This window comes from Sodiomyces alkalinus (genome assembly GCF_003711515.1).
Source record: "Sodiomyces alkalinus F11 unplaced genomic scaffold SODALscaffold_1, whole genome shotgun sequence".
NCBI lineage: Eukaryota > Fungi > Ascomycota > Sordariomycetes > Glomerellales > Plectosphaerellaceae > Sodiomyces > Sodiomyces alkalinus.
In genome coordinates, this window is record NW_021167079.1 from 3,034,985 (window position 1) to 3,054,639 (window position 19,655).

General features: G+C 55.1%; 8 protein-coding genes across 8 annotated transcripts; 5 read left to right on the forward strand and 3 right to left on the reverse strand.

Annotated features, from left to right (window-relative positions):
- The first annotated feature begins 3,168 nt into the window (after positions 1-3,168).
- Positions 3,169-4,647, forward strand: SODALDRAFT_19755 (hypothetical protein). The gene is made up of 2 exons (XM_028607178.1): positions 3,169-3,707; positions 3,797-4,647. Exons 1-2 carry the CDS (start codon positions 3,603-3,605, stop codon positions 4,580-4,582), a joined length of 891 nt encoding a protein of 296 aa, XP_028470438.1. The 5' UTR covers positions 3,169-3,602; the 3' UTR covers positions 4,583-4,647.
- Positions 4,619-5,346, reverse strand: SODALDRAFT_19773 (hypothetical protein). The gene is made up of 2 exons (XM_028607180.1): positions 4,688-5,346; positions 4,619-4,630 (listed from the first exon to the last, which is right to left on the reverse strand). The coding sequence occupies exon 1, from the start codon at positions 5,262-5,264 to the stop codon at positions 4,713-4,715; it is 552 nt and encodes a 183-aa protein (XP_028470439.1). The 5' UTR covers positions 5,265-5,346; the 3' UTR covers positions 4,619-4,630; positions 4,688-4,712.
- Positions 5,347-5,434: 88 nt separating this feature from the next.
- Positions 5,435-6,764, reverse strand: SODALDRAFT_326793 (hypothetical protein). The gene is made up of 2 exons (XM_028610263.1): positions 6,377-6,764; positions 5,435-6,278 (listed from the first exon to the last, which is right to left on the reverse strand). Exons 1-2 carry the CDS (start codon positions 6,717-6,719, stop codon positions 5,680-5,682), a joined length of 942 nt encoding a protein of 313 aa, XP_028470440.1. The 5' UTR covers positions 6,720-6,764; the 3' UTR covers positions 5,435-5,679.
- A 1,082-nt stretch (positions 6,765-7,846) lies between these two features.
- On the forward strand, positions 7,847-9,572 carry SODALDRAFT_391864 (ribosomal protein L13e; the record flags this gene model as incomplete). The annotated part of the gene is made up of 4 exons (XM_028615251.1): positions 7,847-7,874; positions 8,493-8,539; positions 8,604-8,762; positions 8,928-9,572. The coding sequence occupies 4 exons, from the start codon at positions 7,847-7,849 to the stop codon at positions 9,324-9,326; spliced, it is 633 nt and encodes a 210-aa protein (XP_028470441.1). The 3' UTR covers positions 9,327-9,572.
- Positions 9,573-9,860: 288 nt separating this feature from the next.
- SODALDRAFT_341963 (ARM repeat-containing protein) lies at positions 9,861-12,746 on the reverse strand. The gene is made up of 5 exons (XM_028613058.1): positions 12,164-12,746; positions 11,938-12,069; positions 11,611-11,865; positions 10,721-11,500; positions 9,861-10,681 (listed from the first exon to the last, which is right to left on the reverse strand). Exons 1-5 carry the CDS (start codon positions 12,435-12,437, stop codon positions 9,933-9,935), a joined length of 2,190 nt encoding a protein of 729 aa, XP_028470442.1. The 5' UTR covers positions 12,438-12,746; the 3' UTR covers positions 9,861-9,932.
- Positions 12,747-14,049: 1,303 nt separating this feature from the next.
- Positions 14,050-16,363, forward strand: SODALDRAFT_326796 (galactose mutarotase-like protein). The gene is made up of 6 exons (XM_028610264.1): positions 14,050-14,331; positions 14,425-14,504; positions 14,622-14,721; positions 14,821-15,153; positions 15,349-15,874; positions 15,962-16,363. The coding sequence occupies exons 1-6, from the start codon at positions 14,304-14,306 to the stop codon at positions 16,050-16,052; spliced, it is 1,158 nt and encodes a 385-aa protein (XP_028470443.1). The 5' UTR covers positions 14,050-14,303; the 3' UTR covers positions 16,053-16,363.
- Positions 16,364-16,524: 161 nt separating this feature from the next.
- Positions 16,525-17,061, forward strand: SODALDRAFT_354800 (hypothetical protein; the record flags this gene model as incomplete). The annotated part of the gene is made up of 3 exons (XM_028613760.1): positions 16,525-16,550; positions 16,667-16,900; positions 16,977-17,061. The coding sequence occupies 3 exons, from the start codon at positions 16,525-16,527 to the stop codon at positions 17,059-17,061; spliced, it is 345 nt and encodes a 114-aa protein (XP_028470444.1).
- Positions 17,062-17,198: 137 nt separating this feature from the next.
- On the forward strand, positions 17,199-19,230 carry SODALDRAFT_288024 (hypothetical protein). The gene is made up of 2 exons (XM_028608586.1): positions 17,199-17,791; positions 17,916-19,230. The coding sequence occupies exons 1-2, from the start codon at positions 17,518-17,520 to the stop codon at positions 18,977-18,979; spliced, it is 1,338 nt and encodes a 445-aa protein (XP_028470445.1). The 5' UTR covers positions 17,199-17,517; the 3' UTR covers positions 18,980-19,230.
- Positions 19,231-19,655: the final 425 nt, after the last annotated feature.

Sequence of the window (19,655 nt, forward strand, 5' to 3'; positions counted from 1 at the left end):
GGTCGAGGTAGTGGTCGAGGTAGTGGTCCAAGACTCCAAGTAGAGGTTCGGTAGTGGTACTAATTTGGGCGGTTGTGCAGTCCTCCGTAACATGGCAGAACGGCGTCGGTCATGTGCCGGCGTCCAAGGCCCAACGGAAAAGCATGGGGGGTTCAAACCGACCTGTGGCGTGAGCAGAGCGACTTGGAAAACTGCGGCGCTGCGTTTCCTTTGCGGGATCCAAAAAAAGCAGACAGCGGACGGCGGGGCAAAGTCGATGATCGGGCAGGACGATGCTTAGGCGGCTCGACGTATATGTGTTACAACAACGTCAGGAAGACAAAAAAAGGTCTTAGATGAGATGACGATCCTCGAATTGTGTGGAAAGGAGTAATGGTTTTGAGAAAGCAACGTCGTATGTCCCACAAACGGTAAGAACGGAACTTTCCAAACGTCTTTTTTGATTGTTTCCGGTTGGGGTTTTGGAAAAGGGAGGGACAGTGGTTTGCCTGGTTCATGGCAGATTTTCTTAGGCTCATGACTCATATCTTCAGGTACCTACTTCAGGGCTTCCAGTCATCCCACTTAGGTACCTACTTACCTTATTCCACTATCACAAGCCTCTGTAATTACTCCGTACTCCGTAAGGTAATTACCTTACTCTCGCAATAAGACTCGACGAGGATGGGATCATTTTGACCGACGTCAGGACATCCCAATTTATAGGCTCAGAGTAATTACGTTGTATGTACTTCCATGCTTCAAGTCTTTCTACACACTACCGTACAGTCCGAGACCGGGACCGGCGCCATTTCGGAACCAGGTACGCCGCTATGCTACGACGGGGTCGGAGGAGCTTGGGCCACGCCTGAAATACTGTCAAGGATACGTAGTGTGAGGTACCTTAAGCAAGGTATCGTGGAAAGTAAGTAAGGTACCTTATGTCCAATCATTCTGGGACCCATGGCGGGGGAATTTCCCAGGTCGCTGAGAGAAGAACTCCTTGATCAGTGTAAGGTAAGGTAGATAGGTGATTCCTAGCTGAAGAGTGTATGCTACCTACTAATGGATGATCAGAGACATCGATTTTCCAGTCACATTTCCCGCTACTTCGTACTGGCCAGAGCCCTTACTCCCGTAATGCCATCTTATCACGCATGAAAACATCACAGCAGAACAGTCAATACCATAATTTAGACGGACATGTGGTCCTGCTGAAGCGTTTCACAGGTCTGATTTCTGATTTCCCACCCCCGTCTTGGCGATTTCGTCACGAGGACCGCAAGTTTTCGGGGCATCGATCAACGATCCCGTCGAATGCCCTCAAGTCCTGACTATACGACGAAGTCGCCCGAAAAACACCGCGAAATAACGAAAAACGGGCCCGGGCGGTAGTACACTACTGCTACGAACGCCAGGCTGCCAAGAAGGGCCGGACAATAAAGCAGGCCAGCGTCAGTGTAGTATTAGAAGTTCGGCCATCGCAAGTCAAACGCCGGGCTTGCCGGGCTCGACAAATCCGGCTCGTTCATCCGTACTCTCTCACGTTGTAAAAAAAAAAAGCTTAGCTGCTGTTCGAATCAAGCCAAGTGTCACTCGTCAAAGTCATCAACGCTTAGGTAGCTTACGGTAACATTGCTACCATGACCTTACTGAGTACGGTTGAGGTGGTCATCTTGCCCTTACGAAGGATATACTCATCTTCCGGTGACATACATGATCATCACGGCCGCTGTTGTCCGACCTCCCTTTTAACAGTTTCGGTGTGAGCGAACAATGTATATGTATAGATAGCAACCATCGGTGGGAGACGAGGAAGGCTGCATGTCTCAGGGGCCGTTGTACGGGTACCTACGGAGGAATAGATAGGGTTGATCAAACTCCCGTTGACAACGAGGTTCTCACAGGGACAAAAGACGAGCGCCCAAACGGCCGCTGGCGTTGACCCGTTGACCGTTGTCCGTTGGGCCGTTGTCCTTCCGCGGGCCGCTAAGGATCTCGGCATTCTCGTACTTGGATGAATCAATTCTAACTCCGGGTGTCCACTGCCCTCGTACCCGTCTCATCTTGGGGTAAGCAGTCGTTCGCGAGGACCGATATCATCCAACCAGTAAACCATCATCAGTGTTTGCTGCTCGTCAGCCGGTTGGAGAATCGTTGTACAGAGGTCCAGAGGTCCATCGATCGCCGAGAAGCGAGGGAGGGTGCAGATCGTGCAGCTTCCCTGGCAAGACCGCCGAGAGGGTTTTGCACTGATGCCAAGTATAGCGTCCACTAACCGCTACTTGACGCCGTTGAAATAATCTTTCCAGGGCCGCCGCATGGGATTTTTCTTCTTCTTCTCTTATTTCTTTGGTTCTGGTGTTGTAAGGCGCACGACGAACATGGTGGGTAAGACCATCGACTCATTCGTAGGTCTTCGCAGAGTTGCGCTTCTTGAACCCGCGTGTACTCCGTACGATCACCGATGCAAAGAAGGTTGCAAGGTTCGGTCTCGATATCGGATACGACTTCCCAGTCTCGTTGCGATCGATTATTGATACGAAGTTACTCCTTAAGGTGGTGCTACGGACGAGCTTGATTGAACCCTGACAGGCAACAACACCCACTACCGTCCCCTCCCCACCCACCACTTCTCTCGCTGGCTCCCACTTCCCAGAAATTCGGGCTGCAACTATTGTATCCCAGCGACACAGGTGCGTCGTTCCAATCCGCTGGATCCGGGGAACTGGAAGACCGAGAAAATTCAATCATCAACAAGAAAAAAAGAAGAAAAAAGGAGAAAACAAAAATGATAGAGAGAGTGTGTGTTTTGGAACGTCTCAGAATTGCAGAGTGAGGTACCTTATGTATCCGTATTCCGTACCCAGGTACAGTGGCCCAAAGGTAGATAGCTTGTAGAGGCACCCTAGGAGGTCTCCGGTCCTCCCGTAATACCCATCAATCCAATCTGAGGCAGCTGCGGATGCGGATACACCTGAGCTACATCCCATCTAGGTATTCCCAGCCATCCGCGGAACAGCCTTACGTTCCCCTCAACTCACTTCATTGGACCTTTCTCTACGCTGCCCCTCTCCCTCACCTTATCATCGCACCTCCTCCGCCTCACCTCTCACCTTTCCAACTTCAGCATTATCCTAACATTCGCTGCCGTACCCCCTACTCGTCGACTATCTTGGGTCATCCTAACCGTCCCTGGGCTCATCAAAAGTCAGCGGCAACCACCATTGACCCTACGCGGGCACCTGGTGCATCGTTTCTGGCTCTGGTTCCTTCCCAGATCTTCCCGCCCACGTTGGTCCCAAAAGCTTCGAGTCAGCACGGGAAACACCACGGGATAACACCTCCAATTCAGATCGACCGCCACTCTGTATCAGCCCTATCGCAAGTCTGGAACTTAAATCTCGTCACCCACTGTTCTTCCTCTGAACATTGGTGCCGCGACATTCGTTACACTTTTCGCCGAACATTCTGTCCTCCTGACCATCTTCCATCCCATCGGCGTCTCCTCCACCCGAACCACACTACAACCTCCGGCCTCCGCCTATCTGCCTACCATCATCTCAGCAGTCCAACATACCTATTACCTACTGCCTACCTTTCGCCTATCCACTTTTACCGTCATGTTTGCCCAATCAAATATTCCCGATATGGCTCGCAAGAGGTTCCGTGATGACGACGAGGAAGCAATTGTCAATCAGTGCTGCGGCGTTGCCGAGCATAGGACTGTACGTTTATCCCACTCTCTCCCCGCCAGAACTCAGAACTGAAAAGGTTTCGTCCCGTATGCTGACAGCATCCTAATCTCCTTCCACAGAAGCGCCTCTATCTTCCTGTCCGATCCTCCAATCATGCCGACGCCGCCTCGCAGTGGTCGTCATCACCGAACCCCGATACCACCCCCCGGTGTGATGTGGATATGGCAATGGACGAGAACATCGTGCCGCTACACAGCCCCCAACCAGGTAGAAACGGCCTTTCCCTCGAGCCGAACCTGAACCCGAACCCGAACCCGCTCCGGCATAGTCTTGATAATCTCACCGGCCGCTCGCCCACACCCGTCCAGCCCAACTTCGCCCCCCAGGTACGAGACCCGAGTGGCTGGTCGGATCCTGTGCAGACCATCTCTCACACCAACGGCGTCGTCAACATGGGCCATGTGTCAGACGCTTCTCAAGACCGAGCCGTTCCGAGGACTATGCAAGGAGAAGACGCCTGGCCCGCTGCCGTCCATCACCGCATCCCCTCCCCCACCTCCGAAGCCGAGTCCTGCCCTGACCGGGCCAGTGCCGCAACTTGGGGTACTGGTGACCATGACGTCAGCGCCGGCCATGCCGACCAAGGCGATACTGGTATGATGGAGGCCTCGCTGCTGCACGGCCAGGATTCCCAATTTGGTGTGCCCACCGAACCCGGGGCAACTTCTGTTCCCGCCACGCCTTCCCCAGGTCGTAGCCGCGGCCACGTCCGGTCCCTCCATACCGTCAATTCATGGACCTGGCAGCCCGGCATGAAGAGGAGTTTCAGCATGGGCTACCGCGCCGACTGCGAGAAGTGTCGCCTCAAAGTCCCCGGCCACTTCAACCACATCGTCATCTCGTAGGATGCTGGTGATGGCGATGCTCCTATGGTGCCGACGGCCGACCAACCTCTGCTGCGAAGGTCAGCCGGGACTTGCCTGCCCGTTCGACGGCGAAGGTGGCTTTACCCGGCTGCGGGGTGCTACAGCGGGATCAGCTGACGGACACGCAACTACGTGCGCATCGTAAAGACTCCGCCGAAGACAGCAAGTCTTTCGAGAGATATTTGAGCAAGCAGAAAATCATGGAAGGCGACCTCACAGAAGGCAGAGTTGTTGTTATGACGGGTGCTGACGGGGTCGCCCGTTGTATGATCAGGCTGACAGATGGTCTCCAGTTCAGCTCTGCGGTTTTCTCTTCCTCTCCTCTTTTGCTGTCCATGTCCATTTCTTTCTTTTCCTTGTTCCTTTTCCTTTTTTTTTTGTTCTGATTCCCTCGTTCCCAGGCTTCACAGACATGGCGTTTACACGGCACGGAGGGTATTTTTCGTTGCAGGGGGGGCGTACAGGCATATCGTTTATTTACACACAGCGACATCCAAAGCTTTGACCAAGAGATGCATTGCATCCTAACATGCAAGCGTTGGACAGCAACAGACAGCGTTGCTTCGAATATTTCTAGTCCTGGTGAGGACTGTTGCAACTTGAATTCATATCGGCCGCAGCTGGTATTGGCGTTTGTTTTGGTCTGGTATTTGGACGGCATGCATTGCCTACCCAGGTTGGTAGGGTTAGATACCACTTTCTCATAAAGACAGCTAAAGCATTTTTCTTTTCCTTTTTTCCCTCGCGCCTTGTCTTCTTCTACTCACTGACATGGAGACATCCCGTTGGAATCGTAGCCATATTTGCTCTTAAGACAAGGTGATACTTTTTTGCATTTGGGTAGAATCTGCCGAAAAACGCCGTCTAATGCTAGTAGGCATGTACCCTGTATACAGAAAAATAAGGTATCAAGGGAACACATGCAGCCAGTCCACAACTATTGTACACTTTTGTTGCTTTTCGAAGCCTTTCCTATTATCATCATCGTCCACAGTTTCCTCCTCGCGGGTAGCGGTCACCTTGTGGGTGACCTCTGACAGCACGGGATAGGCTCCCATGTGCAAGCCATCGTCACACTACCACCATCCCTTTTTCTTGGTCTCTCCCGTTGCCTCCACACCAATGCGGTCCAGAGGGCCGCCATGCTGCTGCCTTTCCTTCTCCTTTTCAAACGCCGCGGCCGCGGCATCCTTCAGCGGCGTTTGCTGAGCTGTTGTCGCCGCCGCATTGGTGGAAGAAGAAGAAGAAGATGATGAGCTGGGGCCGAAGGGCCACCAGCTACGGCTCTGCTTGCCCTCCGCTCCCGTTTCGGCATTGGTAGTAGTAGCCGCTGCGACGACCTGGCCTTCGGATAACGATGGTGTGCCGGACTCGGAGGTGCTCGAAGTGGAAGGAGAGGATGACGACGAGGACGAGGACGAAGACGACGACTTGTATTTGGACGCAGGCGCCAGCAGGGGCGGGAGCTTGGTGCCCTGTTCGGCGGCGCGGGCGGTCGCTTCCTCGACGAGATGGATCTGGTCTTCGGTGGCGGTGCCGTTGATGAAGGCCAGGCGGGCGGAGGCGAGCTCGTCGGCTTCGATGCGTTTCTGGGCTTCGAGGAACTCGCCCCGTCTTTGGCGGTTGTAGGTTACCATGTCGTAGACTGAGTAGATGGAGACGAGGCCGGCGATGGCTGTTTGCAGTGAGGGTCATCATGGTTAGTTCCGCAGCGCTGGTTCGCTCTTGAGTGGGATGCGATATGGGGGAGGTGATGAGGGCATCGGAACATACCGGTGAAGCCGAGGAGGCCGGCAATGGTGAAGCGGTGCGCATAGTCGAAGAACCGTCGTCCTGTGCCGATTGCCTTGTCCACGCCCGAGACTTGGGCTTTGCGGGCAGCCTCGTGGGCGGCGCGGAGCCGACGGACGCGTTCCTCGGGGGTCTCGCCTCCGCGGATCGAGGCCGGCTTTGCTGTTGGGGGTCGTGAGTTGGATGCTCCTGATTGTGACGAGCGAGTTGAGGAAACTGGTGAAGGAGAAACTGGGCTCTTCGAGGAGGCGTGGGGTGTGGTGGATGTGAATCGCGTCGCCTCCGTTGCGCTTCGAAACGTACGACGCGCTGCCATTGGGGGCATCTTGGCTCTTGAATCTTTTCTTTGGCACCGAGTTGGCTATGGGAGGGAGAGAGGCTTGGTATACACGTGGTGGGAGGTGGGATACGGGAGGTCGAGCGTTCTATCAGAGTGCGATGAGTTCGAGGATGCAGATCGGATCATTTCGCGTGGTAGATTTTTTGGGACGGGTTCCATTGGTGGGTCGGACGTCGCGGAGCGGGTCACGGCCTGGTTCCAAGTGACTTCAGCTGGATTGCCAGCTTCATCGACCGTCTGGATTTTAAGGTAGAGATTTGGAATTATCTATGGCAAGCTGCTAAGCTCGTTTACGATATAGAGACAAATCCATTCCGAATGAGACGATGAGTCTGTTTCACGTTACGACTACTGTTATGTCTTTCAAGTTGATGATTTCAAAGGTCAGCGCTAATTACATTTTTACTTGGGCGTCTCATGTCCTGTGTCTTGCAGGAGACACGTTGACGCTGTTCAATGAGCGGAGCGACTAGAAAAGCCTTCTGGGATACGGAGGGAGTCCTCAAGGCATTACCGATATGTTGTGGACGCGAGGTGGAACGTGGAATGAATACCTAGCTTAAAAAATATTACGACTGATAATGGAAAAATTGCCTTGGATGATGGCAGACGGGAAGTATCTTACGGAACTATTCGCATTTATGGCGTTGCGATGTTCAAGAAGTAACTACTCTACGCAAGGCTACTTTTAGGCCCCGTTCGACAACTTCAACAACTTGTGGACGATTTTCCAGTTTTTGGTGCAAGTGACAGGCAGACGGATGCACAAAAAAAGCAGTAACACTGAAATTATGATAGAAAAGGGGTCCTTGTGCCATGGGAGGGTCATGAGTTGGGCTTGTTGAAGAAGAGATTGTATCCCCGTTATGTAAGATCTGCGTAAGATATGACGAGGGTGGGATAACGAGGACTGAAAGTGTTTTACGATACTGCAACGTCGCAACCGTTGACACCATCTTCTTCATGACTACGCTGCTCAAGGCGCCATCATAATGAAAATGAAGCTCTCGCGAGTCGAAAATCAAAAATTGCGCCCGCGATGGCCCCGAAGGACAATCGAAAGAGGCTAACTCCGCGATGTGCAATGCAGGTTCTCCTCTTTACTCCAGAGCATGCTTGAGCGCCCTGGAATCGAACAAGGTAAGTATGAAGAAGAGAAAAGAGGAAAAGTCCAAATTGCTGGGGAGGTGCTCTCTATTTTATACTACTAAGGTGTGGGTCCCCCAAGGGGACACAATCAGCTATTGGTACGTACCTCATTTTTTTGGCGTGACATTTTGGCCTCGTTCTGTCATAAGGTCATGTGACCTTACCGAACACAAACCTGCCCTGCCCACAAACATTTTATCACGGGCCCCACCCCACGGCTTGCCTTCAAATCGCCAATCGGTACGTACCGGACGATTGAGGGTTTGTGCCCTGGAAAACTTCCCTTGGTCTTGCCCAAGTGCATCTCCGACTTGCAAACTTCACTCGACAGCCCAGCACCCCAGATACCCGGACAAGAGCCTCTTGGTCGCAAACAGTCACAATGGTATGTCAAATTACTGTCGTTCCAGTGCTCTGTATGACCCGTACTGACTCTACTGTTTCCTCCAGGCGATCAAGCACAATCAGCAAATCCCCAACAACCGTGAGCCACAACTTCCCCCCTCCTCTGCCTTCGAACGAATTATACAACGTGGCGACGAAGGCGACGAAAGCGACGATAGGCACCGCCGTGCGACCATAAACAGACAACTGACTGCGTCTTGGTAGACTTCCGCAAGGATTGGCAACGCCGGGTCCGAACCCACTTCGACCAGGTACGAGCGATTCGGGATGATCTTTGATGGGACAAGGGAGAGTTCTGATGCATATGGAGTCTAGGCCGGCAAGAAGCTTCGTCGCCGCAATGCCCGCCAGGCTAAGGCTGCTGCGGTCGCTCCCCGTCCCGTCGACAGGCTCCGCCCCGTTGTCCGGTGCCCTACCATCAGGTACAACCGGAAACTGCGCGCCGGCCGTGGTTTCTCTCTGGCCGAACTGAAGGTACGATGCCGATTTTGACTTGTAGCGGGAATGAAGGAAAACTTCAGGATTCACACTCCCAGCCGTTTTTCTTTTCCAACTCTGCGTCATACATGGACACTTCATTAGGGCTCAAACAAAACATCCCAACCGGATGACGCTCACCATGCTAATGCGCCTTCACAGGAGGCCGGTATCCCCCGCCGCTTCGCCCAGACCATTGGCATTGCCGTCGATGGCCGCCGCCAGAACCTCTCCGAGGAGGGCCTCGCCGCCAACGTGGCCCGGCTGAAGGCCTACCAGGAGCGCCTGATCCTGTTCCCCCGCAAGGCCGGCAAGCCCAAGAACGGCGACTCCCCCGCCGATCTCACCCAGACCGCCACCGTCTCCAGCATCGCCAAGGCCCTCCCCATCGAAGCCCTCGCGGCCGGCTTCTCCGAGATCAGCAAGAGCGACCTCCCCGCACCCATCGAGGGCGGTGCCTACCGCGCTCTCCGCGTGGCCCGCAGCGACAAGCGCAACGCCGGCAAGCGGGAGAAGCGGGCCAAGGACAAGGCCGAGGCCGAGGCTGCTGCCAAGAAATAAAGCAACCGCGCATACAGCTGCTCCTCCCCTTTTTCACAAGGAGTTGGTTTTGTGTTGTGCGTTTTTGCTCGTTTCCTTGGTTCGTCCGTTTTGGTCGTTCGGGCTGGGCTGGGGTGGGGGCTGGGTTAGCATTGGTATCGGTTTCTTTTGACGCACAAAACAACAACGCTGCACAACGGCTCTGGCTGCTTTTAGGAATGTTTGTTGGAGGTTGTGGGAAACGATGAGAAACGCACGGGAGTCTCTTCCTTCATCCCTTTTTTTTTTCCTTGACCTGGCGTGTGGGGGGTAAAAAAACATTTTATTAAAACCTCCCATGGTAGAGACAACGCGAAGGCATGAGGAACAGGTTCGTAAGGACTGGTACGAAGAGGAGAGCAAAGAACAAAAAGAAAGCGCTAGATGCCGCAGCTGCATTCGTCGTTCGGCTGGCGTATGTATTTTCAGATGAGTGCAATGGGAAAGGCATCGTCTGAATGACAACATGACACGACCATTGAATGATTTCGCGTGACAGTCTGCGCTGGAAAAGTGGACAAGAAAGTTTTTATTGTTGAGAAATTAATGGTCTGCTTCTTAGACATTGCTGTTGTTGACCTTCTAGGACTAGATCCCTCCCCTCTCACCAACAACCAATTCTTCCCCTTGCTTCAAGGTTTCGTCGAGCTTCGCTTTCCAACCAGCAGGCAACGCGTCCCCTCCGATTCGCATCAGTTCGGAAACAAGCACGAGGGCATTCTCCCGATCTGCACGGGTAACATCCCCTCCGTCCTTCTTGCGCTGCTGCTGCGCGGGAAGTCCTTCAGCCGACGACGACGCGTCAATAGTCACGGTCCCCTCCGCAGGGAAAAGAGACGACGATGCTTCCCCCGTCCTGTCGTCAGCAGTAGACGCGACGTGGTCCTGGCGCCCCCTCACGCGGTTGCGCAGTGCGTCCCACGCGCCTTCCGAGCTCTTGAGGAGACGGGTCACGGCGGCGGCTCCGTCGAGGGACCGCGCCATGAGCGCCATGACGAACCAGGCTTCGCTCCGCAGCGCGGGGAACTTGTCCTGGGTGACTAGGAAGGCGAGGATCGGGAGTAGGCTTTCGTTGGCGTATCGGGCGTAGAAGTCTGCGCGGAGAGACGATGGCAGCGGTTCGGCGTCGTCGGCGTCGTCGTCGTCGTTGTCGTTGTTGTTGTTGTTGTCGCTCTGTTGGTCCCCCGTCGGCGTTGTGTGGAGTGCTTTCAGGATGGCGAGGAGGGCGCGGGCGGCTTCGGTCCTGGTGTGGGCTGCGGAGGTTGGGTCTGCCTTTGTGAAGAGGTCGAGGAGGCGGTGGAGGGGGGTTTCGTCTTCGCCTTTCGTTCCTTGATCGGCTGTTGGTGGGAGGGGTTTGGGGTTTGGGTCCGGGGTACGGCTGATGAAGAGGCGGACATTGGGTGGGGATGATGTTAGGAGCAGACGGGCGAGTGAGGCGGAGGCGAATTGGAGTTGTGGGATTTGGAGGGAGGTATTAGGGTCGAGGGACCAGAGGGAGGGGAGAAGTTGAGGGGAAAGCAGGGAGGAGAGAAGAGGTTTGGTGGCGGGTGGGATGGCAAGGTTTTTGAGCAGGGATAAGGAGGAGTGCAGAAGAAGAGGGTCGGGGGGAGGTTGAGGGAGGCTTTGGAGTTGAGATGCGACTATGGCAATGACGGGGAGGTGGGTGGCGTGGGTCTGGACGAGGGCGATGGAGGTCTCATCGGAGCGAGCTAGGTTGCCGATGCAAAGGCATGCGGCGGCTTGGAGAGAGGGGTGGGAGGACGGGTCGAGCCAGGAGGTGAGGGTTTCGAAGACGGGGCTGCCGAGAGGGTGGGTGGAGGTGAAAGAGGGCAAGTAACAGATGTCGGCGAGGAGTTGCATGAAGGTCGAACCGGCCTGTCGGAACTGGGAGCCGAGGTCATTTTTGGCGTCGTCTCCTTGGGCGACGGCGGCAGCAGCAGAGTCGAGGAGGGTTGTGAAACGTTGGAAGGCGGAGAGGATGGTTGGGACGCCGCCGGACGCGACGAAGGTAGATTGAAGGTTCTCGAATGAGAGGTAGGATAGGGCGACGGAGATGAGGAGGACAGTATCGGCAGGATCATCGACGACGGACGAATCGACGGCCAGATTGAGGAGGACGGAAGGGGTTTGCGGGCTGGCAACCATAGGCTCGGGCTCTGATGCAGAACACGAGGTTAGATGAGCGAGGGGAGGAACAGACAAGGGAGGAGAAAAGAAAAAGGGGGGGGGGGGGGGCCGAGGGTTAGGATGAGGCACAGAAACGCACGCTGTGCAACGAGGAGCTCGAGAATGGTGCCAATGGTGCTAATGAGAGAATAGCAACCGATGAGGCGAGGGCTGGACAGGAGGTCGACCAGATGAGGGCTCAGGCCGGCTTGCGAGGCGGCCAACTGGGCGGGCTCATAGTCGACGATGATGTTGTGGAGGACCTGGACGACGAAGGGGAGGACTACATCGTCGGCAAGCTGGGTCACGAGGGATGGAAGACGGCCAGATTCCACAACACGGGCGCGATTTTCATCTAACCAAGGTGAGAAATGGACCTTGGATGTGGACGAAGGGCTTGGGGGTTGAATCTATGAGGACCACGAACCAGTGTCGGCGCACGCGTTCCCCACGACACGGAGGGCATGAAGTTTGAGCGGATGATGAACGGGGTTGAGAGAGAGCATGTCGAGAAAGAAGTTTAAGACGCCGGCATCTCCCAGGGGCAGCCTCCATGAGACTTGATGATGCCAAGCGGTCAGTTAATTAGTGTTCACCATTGGCACAGAAACTTCTATTTATGTAAGGTAGGTAGGAGAAGGGTAGGGACAAACCGTTACGACTGGCATCACCAAGCTTCTGTGCGAGGACATCGACATCGTCTGAACCAGTAAACCAGAGCTGTTGCAGTGTGTAGAGGACATCGCCTAGTCGTTGTGTGGCGTCGATCCGGTCCAGGGGGACATGCTGAAGGAGGAGGCCGCTCTTCTCGATAGACAGGATCTTGCCAGTGATGCCGGCCGGACCAGGAACGCTGGCGTGGGCGGCCGGCGCGACAGCCTCGCACCCAGGCGCCGGGTCAGGATGGGAAGTCGAGGATGGGTCCATGTTGATCGTTAGGAATATTAACTGCCTACTTTGTCCTTTCAGGTAAAAAAAGAAGTCCAAGACTCCAGGGCAGGGCGGGTCGAGGTCGAGTCTGTGTGGACACGAGGGACAGGGGAACAGGGGGAGGAGGGGTCTTGGCGGCTTTGGTACAGAGCAGGTATGTGACGAGTGGCTGGCGACGCACAAATTATTGGAGAAGAGGTTTGGAATTTCGAAATTGTCAACTCAATATATGTATAAAGCAAGGGTTTGAATGCAGGAAGCGGCCTTGGATGGCATGTCGTCACAAGTCAGTGTGGAGTGTGGTGTGTGGTGTGTGGTGTGGATGGGCAACATTGTGCGACGCGAGAACAGGACAAAGACATGACCTTAGTAAGCAGGAGTGTCGATGTCACCTGCCTCCATCTGGCGTAGCTGCCCAAGTCAAGTCGTCATCTCCCTTTTTTTTCTTTTTTCTTTTTTCTTCCAGGTAAGAAGTAAGATTTCTTTTCCTTTTTCCCTTTTCTGTTCTTTTTCTCTTCTAACCGTTACAACTGCGTCCGCCACTCATCCCTCTCTTGCTAAACCGCATCACTTTGGACCCATGGGCTCAAATGGGTAAGCCCACTGAAACGCAGGCCCAAATGGACTGTGTTCTGATGGACCGATCATGACTTCATGATTTCCAGGGAAATTTTCACCCTGACACAGCCCCTGATATCCTATTTCTGCTTCACACGCACGCCTCCTGATTCGAACTCGCAACTGCAGATCGCAGAATTGCGCAGATACAGCGACGAGAGGATCTCAGGCATATAAAGTCCATCTTGCTGGGCAGATTCATCATGTAGCATCAAACAGTCCCAGCTTTATCACGCATATCGTATCAATCATATCTTCAGCCCCCCTTCTCCTTCTACTCGGAATGTTCCTCGGAGCGCCAACTCCACGGACTCAGCAGACGCATCCTCAGTCGAGTACCCCAGACGCAAACCCCCACACAACCCCAGCTCGCTTCATCGAGGGACGCTACGCCACGAAGATTTGCCGCTGAACCGGCACGGCCCTACCGAGACGCACGTCTCCGACTTCCATTCGATGGGGAGGGACAGGGAGTGGAAGGTCCGTCGCCAAGATGATGCGGGCCAGGCCTAGATTTGGACCTGGACCTTCGCGATACCGATGCTACCCTACTATGCTGATAGTAGAAAACAAACATAATTCTTCGCTCCGTTCCGAATCCCATTGCCCATTGCTTGTGCAAAAAGGCCACATAGGTCCACGAATACAACTCTGAAGATGGTGTCACAAACATCCTCTTCTTGGTCTCGTTATATTCCAGTTCGGGTCTCGAGTTTGGCCGTTTGCTGACCGCAGCGTTGACCTTATTGCCTACTGGGATCGCCAACACATCAAATGTCATTGACAATGCTCTATTATGGGTCTCGGAGCAGCGAGCTTACTAAAGCTTTTCAGCCAGCCTCTTCCCGACTGGGCCGCCCTGTCGCCTACGGTCCGATTGTCCGTTACCTCGTGATAGAGACAGGGATCCCAACCCAATGGAAGCGGGGCTCATGAATTGCGATGCAGTTGGTCCAGTGTCCCATGTCCTTCAATCTTCCCACCCCATTCTGGCTGAATTCCGAGTCCTGACCAACGTGCGAGAAACGAGACCAAGACCTCGGGGCCGGCTCTGCCTGTCAAGGAATAATTTGAGGAGGGGAGGGGGCCTAGGTATTTGTAGAAATATCTCACTAGCCCAGCAACTCGGACTTTAAGGATGCATAGTTCTCCGAGTCGGGAAGATAACACACTGGAATCGCTGCACTCCCGTCCTCAAACCCGCGATTTCACCACAACAGATAACGCAGATCAAAAACTCGAATCATGGGATCGAATTCGTCGAGAGTCCAAGGTGCGCACATCTCTTGGTGCAGCTCCGTGCTTATTGGTCTTATTATCATCTCGACGAGCACCCCGCATGCCAACTGACACCATTCCCTCTCAGTGCCGGCGACGGCGTCAAACGTCCCCAAGCCGGGTGAAGATGGACGATATACCATTTCGGCCAAAGGCATTAGGGCTCAGGTACGCGAAAATATGACCGAACACCCTCCAGACCTTCAACTCATGCTTCTTCAACCCCCTTCCCAAGTTGCCTGCTCATCATGAGGACCAACTACCAACCTCTGACTGGCTTTCTAGTTCATCCCTTACGGGGCTACCCTGACGAACCTCTTCGTCAAGGACAAGCACGGCAACGAAGTCGATGTCGTGCTTGGCTACGACGACGCATCCTTCTACCGTGCGTTTCAGCGTTTTCCTCAATCCATTCTTCATAGAAGAAAACAAAAGTGTGCGCGAAAAGACGGCCTACTGAACTGGAGTTGATCGTCATTGGCAGCTGTTGACCCCGGTCACCCCGTATACAACGCCATCCCGGGCCGCTACGTCAACCGGATCGGCGGCGCCGAATACACCATCGACGGCAAGACCTATCGAACCGAGAAAAATGACGGCCCTGGGAACACCCTCCACAGCGGAGGGAACAACTGGTCCTGGCGCTTCTGGGACGTCCTCGACGTCAGTGCCTCTGCCATCACTTTCTTCATCTCCGATCCGGAGGGCGCCTCGCAGGGATTCCCGGGCAGAGTAGACTGCAAGGTCACTTATAGCGTTAGTGATGGTGGACGTTGGGATATCAAGATGGAAGCTGTTTCGCCCGAGGCCAAAACCCGTACGTTCTTTCGTTCTTTTTCTTTTTTTCCTTTTTTCTTTTTTTCTTTTTTGCTTCACTTCACTTTCGCAAGTCCAACCAAAATAAAACCTGGACTTGGATGGATGAGAGGACAAGAGAACGGGAGGATCGAAAGCACAACACGAAAATGACACTATACTACTGACTGCTGACCATCATCCTCCCCCTTTCCAGCCCTCATGCTTACCCAACACACCTACTTCAACCTCGAAGCCTACCGCAACCCAGACACCGACACCGTGTTGGAGCACACCCTTCACATGCCCCATGCCAAGCGCTACCTCCCTCTCGACCCCCACGGCCTACCCACCGGCGAGATTTCCCCCGTCGCAGGCCCCGCCGGCGGCTCGACGGCCGTCATGGACTTCACGTCCCCGCGTCGCCTAAGCCACGCGCGCGACTCGCCCGACTTTGCCACCAACGCCGGCGGAACAGAGGGCTACAACCACTTCTGGCTCTTCGAGGACGTCGCGACCCACGGCTCTGCGTCTGAGTCGCCGGTGCTGACGCTCGCGAGCCCCTGGAACGGTATCAAGGCCGAACTTCGGACGGACCAGCCCGGCGTCCAGATCTATACCATGGGCTGGAGCGACGGGACTACGCCGTTGAAATCGACCCAGGGCCGGGAGGGGGTGAGCAGTGTCGGGAGGAGTTCGGGTGTTGCTATTGAGCCGCAGGATTTCACGAATGGTATCAACAAGTGAGTCTTTTCTTGGCCCTGCCCTAGACGTACTGACATGGCATTTTCTGACTTTTTTCTTCTTCTCTTCTTTTCGCTTCGTCATAGCCCGCAGTGGGGAAGACGGGATGCCCAGATTACTGGGCCTGGTGAGACTTATACGTGGGAAGCTTCGTGGACTTTTGGTTTAACAGAGTAAAGGATAGATCTTCCAGGAGTATGATACCGAATGATATGCAAGAATAGTCGAGACCAAGCCCAGAGCAGCGTATAATCTGCCAGCAGAGAGACTGATGGCCTTTATATTATGCGAAGTTCAAGTGTCGATCATGTCGATCATGTCGATCAAACCACTTCACTGGGATAGGTGTGAGGTCTCAAGATGATAGTAAACATACCAGCAGTGTACTGGGCTGCTACTGCACACGGGTACTCCTCACATCAACTGGTACAGTTTACCACCGAGGCACGAGAAGACGAGCCCAGACAGGATTCTTCCAGAATGCAGAGATGGACACGAAAGAAGCCTTCTACTCCGGACTCTTTGCCCGCATGATACCCATTACCCTCCTCTGCTCGACAGGAGCCACTTGCGTTAAAAAGATGCCACACGTAGGATGGCTCCTAAGAAACCCCTCGGAAGAGATAAGAAGTCGACTTCTCTATGGTCAATGACGTCTCACTGCCTCTTCCCGATGTAACATTGGTGAAGCATAAGATCGACATGAACGAATAGCGAACGAGGTATATGCGACGACCACATGCAGAGTAAAGTACTAAAGCATTCGAGGCAGTGTTGCGTGTCGATTGCAGGGGATTTTTGTCAGATTCTTGCACCCCTGACCTCATCTTCTCTCCAAGATGGTTGTGCCGTGAGGACGGAAAGATGCGAATCATGCGATCCTCCCGCAAGTGGTTAGTTGGGGGGTCTTGGGGTCCAATGAGAGGGAGAGGACAGGCCAAGCGACGACCCAAGCCTCACCCCGTCGACCTTCTAGATCTGGACTTGATCTCCGCGAGTGCCGGGTCCCATCTGGGTTCCATCGGGTTCCCATCTGGTCGTTTAGCTTTCAACTGCCGCGCATGTGACGCACCTTATCGCCGTGCATATGGGAACCCCCAGGGTTACACTCTCGTCTTACTTGTGGTTTCTTATTGAACGCCTGGGTTACACCCACTTTGTCGGCTTCCTGAATCGCTCACCGTGAATGCGGGTTCTGTCGGATGTACGCACGTCTTGCAGTGTTTCTGGGAGGAGGCCTACGGTCTTCTTACACTGATATTATCTTCGACGTGAATGCCCCCCCCTAAGAGAGGGTGACGGCTCGTTCAATTTGAACCTTCCTTTTTCTGCATCACCACCGAACACGTCTTTCCTCGGCATGCTAGGCATGTGGGGGTTTAGGTTAAAGTCGAGGAGGGGAAGGGAAGGGAAGGGAAGAGGGCAGAAAGGACGAGGTAGAGAGGACCAGGCGCAGACTACGACGTCCAGTACGAGAGCCGGGATTTCTACATTGCGCGCAGATGAATATATAAGAGAAGAATGGCATCCTCGTCCTGGAAGAAAAGGGAAAATCTCCTCCAGGGTCCTCCGGATACTTCTTTCCGTCTCGCCTTCTTTTCGCTGTTCTGGATTCTGGCCTTGCTCTTCTTGACCAACAAAGATGAAGGTGACGCTCTCTCTTCTGGCGGCAGCCGCCCTGGCGGGCACTGTCTCGGCCGAGTCGGCCATGGAAAGCCTGAGGAAGCTGAAGCTCGAGACGTGGACCGCCGAGAGCGAGGCCGGCGCGTTCGACGTGGACCGCTACGAGCCTCTGATGGCCTCTGCGGCCTGCGTCAATGGAAGGGCCGGGGAGTACCGGTGCTCCAACGTCGATATGGCCGACTTCCTCCGGCACCAGGACATGGGCTCGTCGACCCGCCGTGGCAACGATATCTGTAAGTGAAAGTGAACCAGTTTAAAAACGAGTTGGCCCACCAGCCACCGCTCCCTCCCCCCCCCCCCCCTTCTTGGTCTCTCCAACCTGGCGAAGAGGAGAGGAAAGCTAACCTGTCCTCCCAGGGGGCTGGACGTCCGCGACCGGCCGTGAATTCGGCGCCGTGGGTCAGACTGACGGTACGGCTTTCGTCGAAGTCCTCCGCGACGGATCGCTCGTGTACCTCGGCCGCCTGCCTACCCAGACCACGTCGTCCTCCTGGCGCGATATGAAGACGATCGGTGATTACCTATACGTCGGCGCCGAGTCGTCCCGCCACGGCCTGCAGGTCTTCGACATGAAGAGGCTGCTCACGATCAACCCGTCGTCCCCTCGGGTGTTCAGCACCTCGACGGACCTGACGGCCCACTTCTCCGGCTTCGGCAACTCGCACAACATCGTCGCCCACGAGGAGGCGAACATGATCTACGCCGTCGGCGCCACGAGCGCCACGAGCTGCCGCGGCGGCTTGTACATGGTGGACGTCAGCAACCCGGCGCGCCCCACCTCGCCCGGCTGCCTGTCGGCCGGCGGGTACGTGCACGACGCGCAGTGCGTCACCTATTCCGGCCCGGACACGCGGTACACCGGCCGCCAGATCTGCTTCAACTTCAACGAGAACACGCTGGACATTGTCGACGTGACGAGCAAGACCCGTCCCGTCACGCTCAGCAGCACCACCTACAACGGCGCCGCGTACACGCACCAGGGCTGGCTGTCCGACGGGTCCATGCGGTTCCTCCTCTTGGACGATGAGCTGGACGAGCAGCGAGGTACTGGTCCGGCCCGGAACAGGCGTACCACGACGTACATCGTCGACGTCGCCAACCTGCAGAGGCCCGTTTTCACCGGTTACTACCAGAGCCCCGCCATCGCTATTGACCACAACCAGTACACGCTGAACGGTTTGTCGTACCAGGCCAACTACGGCTCTGGGCTGCGCATCATCGACGTCCGGACGCTGAGCCGCGACCCCACCGGTGCGGGTATTCGGGAGGTCGGCTACTTCGACTGCCATCCCGAGGACGACAGCGTGGGCGGGCGCACCGAATTCGTGGGTACCTGGAGCGTGTATCCGTACTTCCGCTCCGGCTTTATCCTTCTCAACAGCATCGAGCGCGGTGTCTTCTCTCTGAGATACACCGGTTAAGATGTTGGCGCGGCTGGCGGCCTGGCTGGAATTGAGGCAGACGCGTCGTCGAAGGAAGGCTAGGGGGGGTGGCCTCTGTATGGGACTTGGGCGCATGAGAAGCTGGCTCTGATGGGCGGGCGTCCTTGGGACAAGGCGTGATTGATGTTGCATGATTCGAAGACCAGATATGGAACAGCTTCCTATAGCAGCTTCATGTCCCGCGAATGACGAAAATGGTGACGACTATACCAGGCTGTTCTCAGCTTTACCCCCGCCCCGGTCCTTGCCTTTCACTGTGAGCATATCGGAGCAAAGAAGAAAACGTAAGGACGTAAGGTGTAATATGGTAATGGGCGATGCGTGGCCGTATCATCCAGGACTCCACCTTCCGCGACTTGATGGGAAAGGGCGCAAGGAGCCATCCATCCTAGAATGCTCATGTGCTTGAGTTCGTAAGCCGAGCGAGCCAAGCCGTTAGGTACTCGTGGGGTTTCTCAGCCGGGCAGGGTGGGGAGAAGCGAAGATGAGAGAGCAGGGACCCCAGACGGAGGGCGGGCGAGGGCGTACGCCTTTCTTCATGTTGCGCCTCCGGTACGTGTTGCAGTCCTTTTGACCGGCCCGGCACGCCGACCATCATCGACTGTTTCAGAGTATTTGCAGCCCTTGCTGGATCCCGGTATGGCGGACGGTGCCG

Bases quoted from the DNA above. Each gene is read 5' to 3' on its own strand.
- SODALDRAFT_288024 (XM_028608586.1), top strand. From the start codon at position 17,518: ATGAAGGTGACGCTCTCTCTTCTGGCGGCAGCCGCCCTGGCGGGCACT. The intron at 17,792-17,915 runs GTAAGTGAAAGT...CTGTCCTCCCAG, and splicing joins CCGCCGTGGCAACGATATCT to GGGGCTGGACGTCCGCGACC.
- SODALDRAFT_19773 (XM_028607180.1), bottom strand. From the start codon at position 5,264: ATGCCGTCCAAATACCAGACCAAAACAAACGCCAATACCAGCTGCGGC.
- SODALDRAFT_341963 (XM_028613058.1), bottom strand. From the start codon at position 12,437: ATGGACCCATCCTCGACTTCCCATCCTGACCCGGCGCCTGGGTGCGAG. The intron at 12,070-12,163 runs GTTTGTCCCTAC...GGCATCATCAAG, and splicing joins TGGTGATGCCAGTCGTAACG to TCTCATGGAGGCTGCCCCTG. The intron at 10,682-10,720 runs GTACCCCGGACC...TCCCACCAACAG, and splicing joins TGTCCGCCTCTTCATCAGCC to CCGATCAAGGAACGAAAGGC.
- SODALDRAFT_326796 (XM_028610264.1), top strand. From the start codon at position 14,304: ATGGGATCGAATTCGTCGAGAGTCCAAG. The intron at 14,332-14,424 runs GTGCGCACATCT...ATTCCCTCTCAG, and splicing joins GAATTCGTCGAGAGTCCAAG to TGCCGGCGACGGCGTCAAAC. The intron at 15,154-15,348 runs GTACGTTCTTTC...CCCCCTTTCCAG, and splicing joins TTCGCCCGAGGCCAAAACCC to CCCTCATGCTTACCCAACAC.
- SODALDRAFT_326793 (XM_028610263.1), bottom strand. From the start codon at position 6,719: ATGCCCCCAATGGCAGCGCGTCGTACGTTTCGAAGCGCAACGGAGGCG. The intron at 6,279-6,376 runs GTATGTTCCGAT...CACTGCAAACAG, and splicing joins CGGCCTCCTCGGCTTCACCG to CCATCGCCGGCCTCGTCTCC.
- SODALDRAFT_19755 (XM_028607178.1), top strand. From the start codon at position 3,603: ATGTTTGCCCAATCAAATATTCCCGATATGGCTCGCAAGAGGTTCCGT. The intron at 3,708-3,796 runs GTACGTTTATCC...CTCCTTCCACAG, and splicing joins GCGTTGCCGAGCATAGGACT to AAGCGCCTCTATCTTCCTGT.